General features: G+C 38.2%; 1 protein-coding gene across 1 annotated transcript in view; it reads right to left on the bottom strand.

Annotated features, from left to right (window-relative positions):
• Window positions 1-17,578, bottom strand: part of Wdr81 (WD repeat domain 81) — a 340,798-nt gene that overhangs the window by 205,770 nt on the left and 117,450 nt on the right. Inside the window, exon 7 of the mRNA XM_067149985.2 lies at window positions 13,474-13,619. Within this exon, the coding sequence (XP_067006086.2) occupies window positions 13,474-13,619 (146 nt within the window). The remainder of the gene's footprint in view (window positions 1-13,473; window positions 13,620-17,578) is intronic.

Below are 17,578 nucleotides of genomic sequence, written 5' to 3'. Positions count from 1 at the left end.
CCATTTCTGGGCAAACATTGTGTGAAACATGTTTTGTGACATGAAATGTACTTTGTTTTGTTTGTATATAATACCTTATTTATATTTTAAGTTCTTTTTTCAACACTCTGACACAAAATAAATAAATATTTTTAGTTTACTATTTTAAAATGCAACATAATTTGAAATTCTAACTATAGTGCACTGAACTTGGTAAATTTGGAAAACAATGATACAAAGCACATATCTGTAAGATTTAAAATAACCCCGATATACCCATATTGTAAACAAGCAGTTGCCAGAATATCAGACAAAACTATCTTCACATCGGTTTTTTAAGTTTTATGCTCCTTTCAGACCAACACTGCTGCACAGGTGTGAAAGCTGGGTAGACTCAGAATATCTTGTAAGTTAGAAGGAACAGACATGAAAGTAGCAAGAATAAGGACTGGTACAAACAGGTGGGAGAAATGGCAGGAGGATACTCGAAATAAGGAGATAAAGGCTAAGATAGGAATAAAATAGATGGATAAAACTGTACACACCAACCTGTGTTGGTGGTGGGGTCACGTGAGGTGAATGGAGGAGGATGGGTTACCTAAGAGTACATACAATAGCCTAGTTTCTTGATGGTAAGAGAAGTAAAGGGTGATCAAGGAAGTTTTTAATGCTTTAATTATAAGAGGTATGGAACTGAACTATGGGTACATTTTTCTATGTTTTGTTGCAAGATATTGACCTATATTATTTGCAAAAATATTCATAAACATATGATAATTCAAAAAGAGATGGTGTGTCCTAATTTCTTATTCAATCACACCTAAACTACTGACCAACTGAGCTGAAATTTGGCATAGATACACCTCAGATATTTAGTTCAAATACAAGCTTATTTGTATTGTCAATAATTCATCCAAGGTTATGAATTTCATGAATTTCCTCCCTTTCTTAAAGAACCTTGCGTTAATTTAATTTTCTGGTATCATCAGGTTCCATTGGTTCCATCTTGGATTGGGAATTTCACCTCTCATCATATGCAGAACTATTTGTACGATAAGAAGTCACTTATATTCAACCTGCATACATTTTCTGAATCATAAATACTGGACTTTAAGCAAGACAGATACCCTCTGCGCCAATGTTGTACATAACATATATTCAATATTTGACAGAAGACGTAATGGAAAGATAGAATTCACTAGAAGCATCTGGACTTTATATTCAGACTGGCATTTTATACCTTTATCACTAGGCAATTTTAATGAATATATAAAGTGCAATATTTCAAACATTATTGTAAATAATTAATGTGGTACTATACTGTATTTATAGTCTCACTGCAATATGTAAATTTGAACATTTCACTATCTATTGATCAGTACCACGATATAATTTTATTTCACATAACATTTCATGAATTTCACTATTTTACATACATGTTATCACATTACACATTTTGCTCATTTGATTAATTTGATCAATTTACAACAAAATATTGTTCCTGGATATCAACAAATAAAAAGTGTACCTTATTTAGGCTGATTATGACCCACACAGGGTCAAAACTAGTCCCATAATACATTGTAATGTATACATAGGCATTACAATTATTATATAATATTGAGTATGTGGATTAAAACTTTGTTAATTAAATTATACGTTTTCAATCATTTATATTTTATAAATGGTGAGCACTAATATGTTAGTATTTAAAGTAGTTATGTGTGCTTTGTCCTCTAAAACTAAAATAATATGCAAATGGTTAGTCCTATCACCACATAAATCCCAGCACAACTTCAATCAATCAATCAATCAATCAATCAATCAATCAATCAATCAATCAATCAATCAATCAATCAATCAATCAATCAATCAATCAATCAATCAATCAATCAATCTTGATCTGCATTCAGGGCAGTCGCCCAGGGGTGACAGATTCCCTATCTGTTGTTTTCCTAGAATCTTCAATTATTTCAAGTTCGGCCCCGCAGTGTAGGGGGCAACGCGTCCGCCTATCACCCGGCGGCCCCGGGTTCGATTCCCAGCCGGGTCAGGGGTTTTAAATTGTAAATTATTAATATCCCTGGCCTGGGAACTGGATGTTTGTGTCGTCCTTAACGTTCCTTTCCTCACATTCAACACTTTACACTTCCACAATTTCCAAATACACGCATGTTCCTAACATATGGTGCAAGTAGGGGCAAAAGATCTTTCTAGGTCGACGCCCCGAACAAATATATTTTTAAAAAAAGATTTTTTTCACAGAAATAGGAAATTTATTGAAGGAAACTTCTAGAAAGAAAGTAATAATTTATATTTTCAGATGCAAGACATTGTAATTTGGGAAGAGTTAATTGGTGGGAAGTTACCCAAACTTTCACGAGGAGGAAAATAATTGATAAAGATTGATGAAGCAAGGGAATATTGTAAATTTCATGGTTTAATGTAGCATTTTCCCTTTTTTTTTTTTTTTTTTTTATCATAACAACATTATCGCTAATTTTGTGAATTGCCAGGCTGAGTGGCTCAGACGGTAAAGGCGCTGCCCTTCTGAACCCAACTTGGCAGGTTCGATTCTGGCTCAGTCCGGTGGTATTTGAAGGTGCTCAAATACGTCAGCCTTGTGTCGGCAGATTTACTGGCACGTAAAATAACTCCTGCGGGACTAAATTCCGGCACCTCTGTGTCTCCGAAAACCGTAAAATAGTAGTTAGTGGGACGTAAAACAAATAGCATTATTATTATTATTATTATAATTTTGTGAATTGGTCAAATGTTGCAGTTCTTTATGTGGAGAATTGAACTAGGGTATGTCTTCGGAGAGTGTTTCATTGAAGATGAGATCGAAGCTAATGGAACCCATGAGCATGCTGTGGATTCATATTTATTTCGCTAACGAGAAGCAGTTAATTTAAATTATGTTTGTGTAAATATATTTTCTCTTCCTTTTTCTTGCACTGTCCAGACTGGTTTTATATTTTAATAAATAGTATTGTTATTTTGTTCTGATTTTTTTTTCCATGTTATGTCACCTATCCAGTCACTTATGGCCCTGCAAATATAAATTTTCTGAAGGCTGGTCCTGAAATAGTAAAGTTGGCCCTGTGAACGGCCCACCCTTTTGGAACTCTCGCTCTGCCAACTGAGCGACCCCGGAGAAGGGGACAGTATGGCTGCTAATTATGTTTGCCATTATGTTATCCTTAGCTAACTTCTTTGCTATATTCAATTTCCTAGTAAGTTCCTTCAATTTCTTCTTACTTCCACAGCCATTTCTAACTATTTCTTTCCAACCTGTATCTCCTTTTTAGACTCTTTACTTCTCAGTTATAATATAGAGAATCTTTACCATTCCTCACCACCTTTAAAGGTACAAACCTATTTTCACATTCCTCAACAATTGCTTTAAACCCATCCCAGAGCCTGTTTACATTTTTATTTACCGTTTTCCACCTATCATAGTTACTTATTAAAAACTCCCTCATGCCTGTTTTATCAGCCATGTGGTACTGCCTAACAGTCCTAATTTTAATCTCTTCCTTTCTTTCACATTTATTTTTAATTACAACAAAAACAGCTTCATGATCACTAATACCATCTATTACTTTGGTTTCTCTATAGAGCTCATCTGGTTTTTACCAGCACCACATCCAGAATATTCTTCCCTCTAGTTGGTTCCATCACTTTCTGAATCAGGTGCCCTTCCCATATTAACTTATTTGCCATTTGTTGGTCATGCTTCCTGTCATTCGCATTACCTTCCCAATTTAAATTTGGTAAATTGAGATCATCTGCTACAATCTCGTTCCTTTCCTTATCATTTCCCACATAGCTAAGTATCTTATCAAATAAATCTGAATCAGCATCTGCGCTACCCTTTCCTCATCTGTACACTCCAAAGACATCAAGTTGCCTATTATCTTTAGAGATGAGCCTTACCCCTAGAATTTCGTGTTTGTCATCTTTAACTTTTTCGTAGCTTACAAGTTCTTCTTTCACCAGAATTAATACTCCCCCTCCTACCATTCCTATCCTATCTCTACGATATACCCTCCAGTTCCGTGTGAAAATTTCTGCATCCATTATATCATTTCTCAGCCATGATTCAACTCCTATTACAATATCTGGTAAGCATATATATATTAAATTACTGAATTCTATTCTTTTCTTTACACTACTTCTACAGTTGAGCACTAACAGTTTTATGTCATCTCTACTTGATTTCCAGTTCCGTGTTCCCTTAACACCGCTCCCTAGGCCACCCCTTTTGCCTGAATGTACCTCCCTATATCCCTTCTAAACAAATTTCCAAACTTATAAACACCACTGTGGTTTAAGTGAAGGCCATTTGAGTGCAGATCCCTATCTCCTACCCATCCATTAGGATCTAGAAATCTCACTCCCAGTTTCCCACATACCCACTCCATAGTCACATTTAAATCCCCTATCACCTTCCAGTCTGTATCCCTCCTACACAGTATTCCACCGATAACAATCTCCGCTTCCTTAAACTTTAGCCATGCTGCATTTACCAGGTCCCACACATCCCCAACTATGTTGGTACTTACACCTGCTTATCTTATATTGTTAGTACCAACATGAAATATTAATACCTTCTCCTTTCCCTCCTCCTCCTCCTCTTCTACTCTCCTTAACATCTGCCTTAACCTAATTCCTGGATAACACTCTACCCTGGTACCCTTTCCTCCACACACATTCCCAACACGTCTAATGATAGAATCCCCGATGACCAGAGCCTCAACCCTACCCACCTCATTTGATTCCCTCCCCTCCTGGTCAGTCCTATCTTTCCTGACAGTTGCTGAAGCTACTTCCTCCTCCCTTTTCTCCATCCCATGATCCTGTTCCCCTCCCGAAGGTATCACCACCTTGACGAAGGCAAAATGTATTTTGCCGGGTGTTTTGGAAGCTTGCGTGTTGAAATGAACCTTACAGCTATGCCGGCGGGAGCATATGCTCCTGGTAGGGCCACCCAAGCCGGACAGGTCTAAGGTGATGATCCAGACTAAGAGTGATACCCTAGTCCTCCAGGTTGGGGGTTGGTATATGGGGCTAACAACTCCACTACCACAAAACTACAAATTGTTCAGAAACCGAATCAAGATAACCGGGCGGTCCCAAACTTACGACGACTAAAGCGCGCTAAATGGCAACGATACGGATATACTGGAACGTGGAATGTGAGAAGTATCTTTCAGGCTGGGGCTAGTAGAAAACTGGAGGAGGAATTACTTAAATATCAGAAAGATGTGGCAGCATTACAGGAGATAAGATGGAAGATAATCGAGGTGACAGATCTACAGCATTATATTTTGTTCAATAGTGGGGAGGAAGAAAATAGAATAGGAACAGGGTTTATGGTCAAGAAATTGGTCAGTCATAATGTGATTGAATATGAAGCAATAAGCCCCAAACTATGCCGGTTAAGATTGAGAGGGAGATTTGCCAACATATCACTAACAGGTGTCCATGCCCCAACAGAGGATGCCGAAGAGGAAGAGAAAGAACAGTTCTATGAAAAAATGGAGCAAGTATATGTCAAGTTGCCCGAGTATGATGTTAAAGTTGTCCTAGGGGATTATAATGCCAAAGTAGGCAAAGAGAAAGAAAACCACCCATTGGCAGGATATCACAGTAAACACCAAGAATCCAATGAAAATGGGTGGAAATTGATTGACTTTGCCTTTAGCAAGGAGCCGGTGATTAAGAGCATATGTTTTCCCCATAAGGAGATCCATAAAGAGACATGGATATCACCGGATGGTCTGACAAAGAACCAGATAGACCATGTGCTGATAGATGCGCGACATGTCTCCAATATAATGGATGTGAGAAGCATGCGTGGTGCAGACAGTGATTCGGATCACATTCTGGTGAGGATCAAGTTCCGAGAAAGACTGGCAATTAAACCCAGGGACAGAGCTGAGCAGAGCAAGATCTATAATGTAGAACTGTTAAGGGATGAGAAGAAGGAGGAAGAGTATACAGACCGGCTACAAAGAAAGCTACAGATGGGCAGAAACGGAGATGTGGACATTAACACAATGTGGGAGGAAACCAAGCTAGCAATAAATACAATGGTGCAAGAAGTACTTGGAGAGAGAAGGAAACAGAGTAGAAATAAATGGTATGAGGAAGAAGTGGGTAAGGTTCTGGAAGAGAGAAATCTTGCCCGACAAAGAATGCTACAGAGACCTACTTGAAATAATATGGCAATTTTTAAAGAGAAACGGAGAATAGCAAAGACATTGATAAGGGACAAGAAAAGAATAGAAGAAAGGGAGAGAGTGGATGAAATGCAGAAGAATTTTGAAAACAAACAAGGTAGAAAATTCTTCCATGGGGTTGGACAAGTAAAGAAGGGATATCAACCTAGAGTGAATATACTTAAGGATGAGACTGATAGACTCATTATTGGGAAAGAACGAATTCTGGAAAAATGGGCAAAACATTTTGAAACATTACTTTCTGTCAGACCAATAAATAAGGAAAGAGAAGGATCAGACCATATGGAAACTTCAGAGAGAGATGAGGAGGGTGAATATGGAGATGAGTGTGAGGGGGAAGAGAGAAATGAGGAGAATAGAGATGAGATGAAGATGATATGGGCTCACTATCGAATGAAGAAATAAGAGAAATTATAAAACAATTGAAGAGCAGTAAACCCCCAGGGAATGACCTCATAACAGCAGAAATGGTAAAACATGGAGAAGTGTTGGTGAGGAAAGTACATGAGATAATTGAAAAGGTATGGGAAACAGGTACAATGCCGGAGGACTGGACACTAGCAAATATATGCCCTATACATAAGGGGTCACGCATGCAATGCAAGAATTATTGAGGTATATCCTTACTGAGTATAGTATACAAAATCCTCTCTACAGCCATAACAAAGTTAGTAGTAGAGCAGAAAGAATTATAGGGGAGTACCAAGCTGGTTTCAGTCCTGGAAGATAGACGATGGACCATATTTTCACCATGAGAATGACTCTGGAAAAAACATGAATACAACGTTCGACTAGGACATCTTTTTATAGATTTTAAACAAGCCTATGACAAAGTAAAGAGATCCACATTGCGGGAAACAATAAAGGAGTTTAAATCCCCACAGAAGTTAATAAAATTGACTAAGATGACCCTGGAGAATAGCAGTAGTCAGGTAAAAGTGCAGGGAAGTCTGTCAAGATCTTAAGATCTTTCAGAACTGAAGAAGGCCTAAGGCAAGGAGACCCCTTATCACCAGTGTTATTTAATCTAGTGTTGGAGAAAGCTGTAAGATCAGTAACTACTAATCTGGGTGGTAATATTTACAATAGACTGATCCAAATTTTGGCTTATGCAGATGATGTGGTGATATCTGCTAGAAGTAACAAGGCACTTACAACTGCCTTGAGGGAGCTGAAAGATGCGGCTGGGTCCTTGGGTTTGGAGATAAGCGAGGCTAAATCTAAATATATGGCAACGGATATAAGTGGAAGGAACACTGAAAAACTCCAAATGGATGGTTACACCTTTGAAGCAGTAGATAGCTTCACATATCTTGGCTCAGTAATATCAGAAAATAAAGTTGAGACAGATATTGTAAATTGTATTAAGACTGCCAACAGATCCTATGGAGTACTGTATCCCCTTCTGAGAAGTAAAAACTTAAGCAGGAAATTAAAACTGACTCTCTAAAAAACAATAATTAAACTAGTGCTTATGTATGGGAGTGAGGCATGGGTATTGACTGAGGCCACAGAGAGGAGATTAAATGTATGGGAAAGGAAAGTACTGAGGAAGATATTTGGACCAGTGAAGGAGGGAGATTTATGGAGAATCAGAACAAATGAAGAAATAAGATTATTGTATAAGGAGCCGGACTTGGTGACCTCAATCAAAATGAGACGAATCAGATGGCTGGGGCATGTACGACGGATGGAGAAGGGAAGACTTCCAAGGAAAGCACTGACAGGACACCCTGGGGGCAGAAAGAGAGGTCGGCCCCAGATGAGATGGCTGGAGGATGTTGAGACTGATCTGAGGACCGTTGGAGTCAGGAGGTGGCGTAGGCGTGCTGAAGACCGGGATGACTAGAGAACTGTGGTCAAGGAGGCCAAGGTCCTTAAAGGACTGTAGAGCCATGGAGTAAGTATCGTATTTCACGGCATAATCGTCGCACTTTTTATACCAAAATTTTCGAAAAAAATTGTAGGGTGCGACCATTATACGATGAATATTTAATACCAGTATTTGTATTACTCAAAAAATGTATTTATAACTAAATTGTATTTGATACAAATTTAAGATGCACGTAATACTCGCGTTTATAATCAAAATAATTAAAATAGTCTAAAACAAAATTCATAATTTTTCGCAACAATTCGGCGAACGTTTTTTCAACCTGAAAATAAAAATGAACGTATTAAGTTAATTTGTCATTAATTTGAGTATTAAAGTTAAAATATTACACTTGCAAAAAATTATCGCTTTGTTGTGAAATGTGGACTTACCAGTACGCAATTTATTCCAAATCTTCGGTGTCGCTATCGCAGGTTTCGCTATCTGATGCGCCGTCCTCGCCTCTGTTAATACCAGTATCAGATTCTTTGTCTCCCTGCCACACTGCGTCATCTTCGGAACCGTCTAGTGCATTCGAAATCCCAGTCCTTTTGAAGCTCTTGGAGACTAGTTCAGGTGGTATAAGATCCCAACTCTTCTTCACCCACGAGCATAACAAGTCCAAGGGTGGACGCCTGATATTTCCGGCGGGCGTCAATTGCTGATCGCCGCTCATCATCCACTCGTTGTAAAATCGACGTAAGTGGTCTTTAAAGGGTTTATTAACACATACGTCTAGTGGCTGCAAAGCAGATGTTAGGCCACCAGGAATGACTATCTGTCGTGTCTTATTTGTAGTGAGAATTTGCTTCACTTCGTTCACGAGGTGACCTCGGAAACTATCTAAAACAAGCAGAGCTGGTTGTTTTAGTAGTGCACCAGGTCTTCTATTCCACACAGTTTTAACCCAGTCCAGCACGAGTTCTACGTCCATCCAACCCTTTGGTTGCACTCGTACATGAATTCCACGGGGAAACTGTATATTCTTAGGCATCGTTTTCCTCTTGAAAATGATGTAAGGCGGCAACTTTCTCCCGTCAGCTGTAATGGTTAGCATTGCCGTGCATCGCAACTTCTCACTACCGCTGGTTTTCATTAATACACTCCGTGATCCTTTTAGCGCAATAGTGCTGTTGCGAGGCATATCAAAAAAGATTGGAGTCTGATCGGCATTACCGATTTGAGAAAGCAAGTACAAAGTTTCCTTGCGCAAACGTATGACAAATCGGTGAAAATTTACAATCTTGTCCGTGTAATCAGCAGGCAACTTTTGGCTTAGTGTTGTTCTCCTTCGCACTGACAGATTGTGTCGTCGCATGAACACCTTAATCCACCCACGAGTCGCCTTAAACTGAGTTACCGGTATGTTGTGTTTGCGCGCTACCTCCTGTGCCTTAATTTGTAACATTTCATATGATACACTGCAGCCATTGTTACGTATTTCACTGACGTACCTAAACACTTCTTCGTCAATTATAGGAAACTTCCCTGTTTTAGGACCTCTAAACGCGCGTCTAGAAGGGTTTGTGCTTTTTGGCTTGTTTTTTACTTTCCGCCAGTCACGCACCAACTTTTCACTCACAGAAAATTTTCTTTCTGCAGCTCTGTTCCCGTACTGTTCAGCGAAGGCAATTACGCTTAGCTTGAAGCCCGCAGAATAGTTTCTATATTTACCCATAATCGCTTATAAATGCTTCACACGTTAATGTTTTGCGATATAAATGACTTTCCGTAATTGTTCACTATTAAAACAAATTATTTCTGCAAACACCCAAAACACAAATTTAAAAAAATTCTCACGCACACATGTCTACAGTAATCACGTAAATCTGAAACAAAAAAATGCATCTGTGATCTATCCATTCCAGAGCAGCCAATACTGTTAGGCAGCAAGGAAGCATGCAACAATTTATCAGTTTAGCTCGTTGGTTGCGACACACTACTGCGCTTGCGCAAAGCTCGCAAACCGAAGCTCTAGCTAGCGCGGTGTAGATCTACTGTATAGTTGACTGTATTCCGAGACATCAGTAACAAACATTCATTTTTTTCAATTTCTTTTTAAACATACGGTGATTAGGTTAATATTTCTTCCCAGTTATTGATGATTTTACATTACATTACTGACGAGTTTATAAAATAAAACTTTAATAGCATTGGATAATAATTATCTTGACTGCTTGGATAAAAGTTTTCATCCCATGCCCGGACACTTATGACGTAGTAGTAAGATAAGAGTCTAGCGATGACAACTGAGACATCGTAAATAATTCGGCTGAATAATTCCGTGGAAATCTGCGTTATCGTCTTGGATTTCACTTCGTGCGCAATAACACAGGAGCCGGCCCCATGGTGTAGGGGTAGCGTGCTTGCCTCTTACACGGAGGCCTCGGGTTCAATTCACGGCCGGGTCAGGGAATTTTACCTGTATCTGAGGGCTGGTTCGAGGTCCATTCAACCTACCTAACCGGTATTTCCTGGCGACGTTGCCGATAAGCGATAACTTACAGCCTTACGTATTTCAAATGGGAACTCATAATATGTAGGTGGTGAATAAACAGTACACTGTCTCGCGACCACATTGTCAAACTGCCGATAGCCTACCGGTAAGCATAGTATGTAGGTGGTGAATAAATAGTACACTGTCTCGCGACCACGTTGTCAAACTGCCGATAGTCTACCGGTAAGCCATGCGTCGTACATATATCGGTATTATTTATTTATACGTTGTGCAACATGTCGCAAACGTGACTGTGTTGCCAAATTGCCCATAAACCATACACGTATTTAAATTGCGCATTCATGTGCAACTTACGTTGCAGTTCCATTTACCTTTTAACCAGATTAGTGAACAAAATTTGGACGTGCGACGATTATGTAATTAAAGGTTTAAAGTCCGATTTTTGTATTGAAAATAAAGGATGCGACGATTACGCGGTGGCGACGATTATGCCGTGAAATACGGTAAGTAAGTAAGTAAGTAAGTAAGTAAGTAAGTAAGTAAGTAAGTAAGTAAGCAAGCAAGCAAGTAAGTAAGTAAGTAAGTAAGTAAGTAAGTAAGTATGATCCTGTTCCACCTGTCTTTTCCTATCCACTACTCCACATTTCCCTTTCCTACCTCTTCCCTTTCTCTTACTTCCACACTTCTTGGCAACAGTTCCCTGTTCCTCATCTTCCCTCGGTTGTTCTACCTGCAGTGACTAATACCAATTTCTCACAGAAACGTGTCCTGAATTCTAATCCTGAATAAAGCCCTTAGCCTGCAATCTCCTTCCCCTTAGAACATTAGAGCACATGTCTTCTACATTTCCCCCCATTCCTTCCCATCCCTCTTTTACACCTACTGTACCCTGCACACTGTTTGAGAGAGGCCTACCTTCCTTCCTGTCTTCTGAGAGAATCCTAGTTATCTCCCTCAAACTCTCCAACTCCTCCCTCACACTCCTTAATGCCTGGCCACACCCACATTTCCTACACTTGCACTCCTTAGCCATTCTTTACAGAAAAATTAAAAGAAAAGGGAAAATAAAATAACTTACATCCAAAAAATGAAAGGAAAGAAATATTGTGTAGGATAATACACAAAGATCACACAACAATAAGGTAATTAAAATACTGCTACACTACAATACTTCTTAGTCGTAGTCTATTTTTATCCTACAACACCGTAAGAGTTTTCTGTAATTAAAAAAACAGGCCATATGCACTTTCTTTGTAACTATAATTATTCTTCAGCATCTTCAGGATTCAGCTTTTATTTTCATATATGAAAGTAGATAAGTTTGTGTTCTGTATTGGTGATAGACAACTGTAGTATGGGGTTATATCCACCTAATCAATCCCTTTTGGTCGACATATACCTCTAATTCCTATCTAAGGTAACATGACCAGTCTGGTATACAGAGAACCACCTGAAACATGTAGTTACAGGATCATCTGCCACAGTGAACGAAGACTTTACACTGGTGTGTTATAATGCTCGTGCCCATTGAGCCATATCAGTTAATTAGTCCCTTTGGAAACATGACATACACTGACTGATCTGCCCAGAACATTCTGCAGACATGAACTGTGTTGAAAAGTGCATGGTGTGAAATGAAAAGAGCAAATGATCATTGCACTGATCCTCTTCCTAACATTCAGCAATGGAATGAATGTTCCTGTCCAAGAGTGGGTTAATCTGTCTCAAAACAAGTTGGATTCTTTGACATTGAGTATGCCTTTAAGCATGCCTAAGGGCTCGAGGTGGTTATACACAGTATTCATCTGCCCCACAATGAATGATAAGTGCGAGTTCAAAACCCCCGCATTACCTACTTTGCACTTGGGTTACATTTGTTTTGCTCTAACAGAGAGAGAGAGAGAGTGTGTGCGTGTGTGCGTGCGTGTGTGTACATTCCGAATACTAACCGATAAACACCAATTTGCAGACAAACCCAAATCTTGAACTAACAAATCCTGGACAGAAGAATGCAAGAAAAATTTCAACAAGAAGATGAAGATATTTTGGAAAAAGAAGAAAGCATACAAATCACTCCTCAGACGGGCATTTAAAAAATTACAATAGTAACAATAAATTGAAAAACTAAGAAACTGAAAATTAAAATTATCTAGCTGTTTGGGGAAAAGCTATTCTTTACTTTCAGTCTTTGAAAACTTTGTATGTTTGTCCTGAAAATTACAAGAATTTAAAGAATGACTTAAGTAAATTTTTAACTGTAAAGTAACCACCTATAAGCATAAGAAGAACAGAGAAACATCTTATTCAGACTTTCTAGATTATGAGAGAGGTAAGATACCGAAAGAAACAAAACTTTAGAGCGAATGAGCATATTTCTTAAAATGAGATAATATAATTGCAAATTAATAGGTTTTGGCCTATACTAAATTTCCTTTCTTAGAGGAACATTGTGGATATTTAACATTGATTAAATTACATTTCTGTCTTTCCTGGTCAATGAAAAAAACTTATTTAAGAAGAATTTCAGTTTTCCATCTTTTGAGTGAATCAGTGTAGCAGAAAGAAAATTAATGTCAACTGGCAAAGACTATGTTCCTGCAAGTCCCCATTTATCCCATCATGATGTTTCTTGAAGTTTTAATTCAAAATTGCTAATCATTACCTCAGAAATGGGAAGACCTTGAGATAAGCTTTTCCAACGTGTTTATTTGTTCCAGATTTTTCTGTTATTGGTGCAGTTGTTGCAGCCTTAGCAGGGTTTTGACAGTTATTTTATGGTTGCCATTTTCATTACCAATATTTCATCATTTCTGAAGTTTCAAAATGAAAGTTGATGGACTTCCTCTCATATCTACTTTAAATGTGTAAAAACAAAAGTATCAAGTCTTTCAAAAGTAACTTATATCAATACTAACTTATAGCCAAATGTAAGGTCTATCCAATGATGTAGTCGCTCAGACACGTGGGTACTCTCGAGAGCTTCTCTATGTTTATCGATGAAGTCTTCGGGAGATGATGCCCAGGCAGGAACTTCAAGATCAGGCAGGTCCTCATGGATTGACTGAGAAGTATAAGGAATGCATTTAAGTATCTCGAAAAACAATAATACACAAGTGACTACAGCATTTTTTTTTTTTGCTATTTGCTTTATGTCGCACCAGCACGGACATCCTATAATGACAATAGGATAGGCAGAGCTGGGACTGTGAAGGGAGCAAACAGTGGAGTTTGAACCCACTACCTCTCAAATGTAAGCTCACAGCTATGTGAACCAAACTGCATAGCTAGCTCGCACGTTTCAACTATTAAGAAATCTCTACTTTCAAGTAGTTCCCAAATTTCCATTAAAAACAACACAAGATTCCTGAAACAAGTTTCTAAAAAAATACAATATATTTTGAGTGAATTTATTAATAAAAAATCTGGTTTTGAAATATTGCATATGCTTCTGATCTGTTCATGGTAGTAGAGTATGATGCAGACAACAACACAACAGATACTATATCAAATCACAACCAAAATGCCTTTCCATTAATTCAGTTCTATGGATGATTTCAATGCACAGGAATCTTATCACAGACACATATAATGCATGTAAAGCTGCTGAAGATCTGAAAAATGGAATAAATAGCAGTTTGTCATAAATTCTGTAATGCAATTGAATTGTTTTGGTAAATTCCTGTACATTGCACAATAAAAAATGTTGCAACAGTGTTAGGAAAATATCATCCAATATTCAACGTTTTCTTCTTTTGTTCATGTTAACCTAACACCTTCTGTTACTAAACGTATGTCAAGTACACGAGTTCAAACCCCACTACTATGGTAACATGGAAGTTTAAAAAAAAAAAAAAAAAGGTTCCTAGAAGGAAACCAAAATTTAATTTCATCGACTGCAAATGTTAAAAACGTTCAAGCTCTTAAGTCTTTAGGCTTTTTCAATCGTGAAATTACCAGTGTTTTGCCCCAGTGCAGCAGCGGGCTCATCAGTTGGAACGCTTCACCTTTCCAAGATGCTGGCGCTAGTACACCGTTTGCTTGCAGTGGTGTCTCAACGGCATACTAGTGCCAGCGTCTTGGAATGTTTTAATGTGGAAGTTGTTACTACTACTGTGTTTCATACAGATGGCATGATCTGGTAAGACAAAGTTTGGTTTTCCTAACATACCTGACACAATCTTGTACCAGCATTACATGCAACTTAACATTTACTATGCTACTTTTTGTGTCTTGTTAAGATTTTATTTTTCTGTGAACAGTTTAGTATCACACCAACACCGTTAGGTTTTCAGTGACGAGGTCTTATTAGCCTATCCAGTGTTGACTTGTTAACATTTGTGTTCTGACATTCCTCAACATGATGTAGCTATTTTCATGCATACCCCAAGGCAAGTGAATTTGATGTACTTTTTCATCTATATCAATATGGGAATCAAAACTGGGCCTCTAAGAATGACACTATGACACTTGACAGTTCTAACTGTTACTCTACAGAGGACAACACATCAACTTGATCGTTATAAGCCACAAAATATGCTCTGGCACATTGCAACATCTTCATTTTTCACATTTCTCATAAATCGCTGTAATTCCTTCAGCATCAGAAAAATGGTAGAATCTGGGGTTGCTTTTAGTGATGCAGACATTGTTCTTCATTCTCCTAAGCCATACAGGAGTACCAATTTAGTAAATGTTCTGTTTATAGACAAAGGATCTTGTGATCATTAGCCCTGTATCCTTACTTCAAATAAAACTTGTGTGGTGCCATCAGCACTTCTAATTCATTTGGAAAGATAACTCATAAAAACACACTCACACATCCGTGCCTTCATTATTATCTGTTATAACCTTCACAGTTCAGTCTGTAAGCCTCCGTGTATGGAGTACCTTCACAATACCATACTTAAAACAAGTACGGTACTATGGTTTCTATTGCTTGTAAATCTCTTACAATAAAATCATTAAAAATTGAGTCTAAATACCATGTCTTAAATATCCCTCTGCTTCTCTTACATTTCATTGTGGAGTCCAGTATTCTGGTAGGTAACCTACCCTCCTTGATTTGCCTCACATGATCCCACTACCAACATGATATTATATGCACAGCTTCATCCAACATGTTCACTACTGACCAATCCTTTTTATCTTCACTACAAATATTATCTTGCTGTTGTTGTCACCTGTTTGCACCAGCAATCATTCTTGCTACTTTCTTATATTTCCTCCACCGTGAGAATTAGATATTCTGAGTTTACCTAATTTCTACTTCTATACAGCCATGTTGGTCTGAAAATAGAGTAATATAGAAACAAGTTACAATAACGAATACAGTTCCTTCTTAAAAACCATCACTGGCTGTAACTGTGAACCCAGGCATTAACTTTGTTCCTTCTGGATTTAATTTCTCTTACAATACTATCATTCTGGGAGAATATAAATCTTAAGTACATTGTTTGACACAAAACTGAAAAAATTCTTGAACAGAAGAATGTGTGTCAAACTTTGTATATCTTGTCCCTTGTCATAGTCCTTCATAATAAAATATTCCATGTCTTACTCTTTAATATGCCTTTTGTCCAATATACTCTCATAAGTAGTTCTATTATGTTACGAAAGTGACAAGCACCATTTAGGGCAATATGAAGTTACAATTTAAGCATATTTTTTTAAATGCACAAAAATACACTCAAAATACTTGCATGGTGTAGATAAACATTTTTATTTAAATATCGGTAGGTTTGTTGATAGAATACTTACACCGGGCAAGTTGGCCATGCGGTTAGGGACACGCAGCTGTGAGCTTGCACCCGGGAGATACTGGTTTCGAACCCCACTGTTGGCAGCCCTGAAGATGGTTTTCCATGGTTTCCCATTTTCACACTAGGCAAATGAACCTTAATGAAGGCCACAGCCGCTTTCTTCCTACTCCTAGCCCTTTTCTGTCCCATCATCGCCGTAAGACATATCTGTGTCAGTGTGACGTAAAGCAAATAGAAAAAAAAAAAAAACTTACAAAGATTGGATATTTTAAAGAGTTATAACATTGGCAGCTTTTACATTCAGTGCAGGCAATGGACACAGTATTTTGTATTACAATTCAAGATCTCATCCACTGTCTTCACTTTCATGAATGTAATAACTCCTTTAATAACAACAGGATATCTTTGTACTTAACTTGGAGCACGTAATCTATCAAACACCAATGGAACTACTAAATGTAAAATTTCTTAATTACTACCAACAAACACTAAACACCAACATTTATAGCATTAAATTGCTGTGGAAATTTGTAAGGAGCACTGGGAATCTTCAACAGACTTGTCCCTTTACAATGTGTTTTCTGGTTTGCAAATTATTAGTGGATTTCATCTACTGGGCAGACAGTGGGTCACTCTTAACAGGCCATGGAAGATGCAGGGACTCACTCTACTAGTGGAACTGGGTAACATCACCAGAATGCAATTGTGGTGCCCCATGGCAAACCATCGCACACATCGTTGGCAGCTGCAAGCTACGTGCTTACTTGGGTAGCTGGGCTCATTTCTTTATACCATCAGAGGTAGTGTTAGAATGGATGGAAGGGCTGACAAAGAGGCCACAGCAGCAAGAATCAAGAAAATGGAAGTCACTTTCCACACAAAAATTCGTCATTACAACACTTCATCAAACCAGTATCGCTGTATGCATCTGAATGCCTTTTCCTGTCCGAGAAATGTTCGCTTGCGGATTTAGAGAGGAAAGAAAGAATGATCCTACACACCATACTTTGCCCAAACTACAGAAATGGCACCTACATTAGAAAATTCAGGCAAGAAGTATACTCTAAGATAGAGAAGATCACAGACACAATGCATAAAAGCACAGTTCGCTTCTATGGTCATATACGACAGATGATCGACTCTCGATGGACGAAATGTATCTTCAGTATATTTTACTCAAAACCAAAAACAGCAATGCCATCGTACTTTAATGTCAAGAAAGATCTTAAAGAACTGGGCATACAAGCAGAAGATGCACAAG

This window comes from Anabrus simplex, chromosome 6 (genome assembly GCF_040414725.1).
Source record: "Anabrus simplex isolate iqAnaSimp1 chromosome 6, ASM4041472v1, whole genome shotgun sequence".
Taxonomy (NCBI): domain Eukaryota; kingdom Metazoa; phylum Arthropoda; class Insecta; order Orthoptera; family Tettigoniidae; genus Anabrus; species Anabrus simplex.
This window is presented reverse-complemented; position numbering and strand designations above follow the sequence as displayed.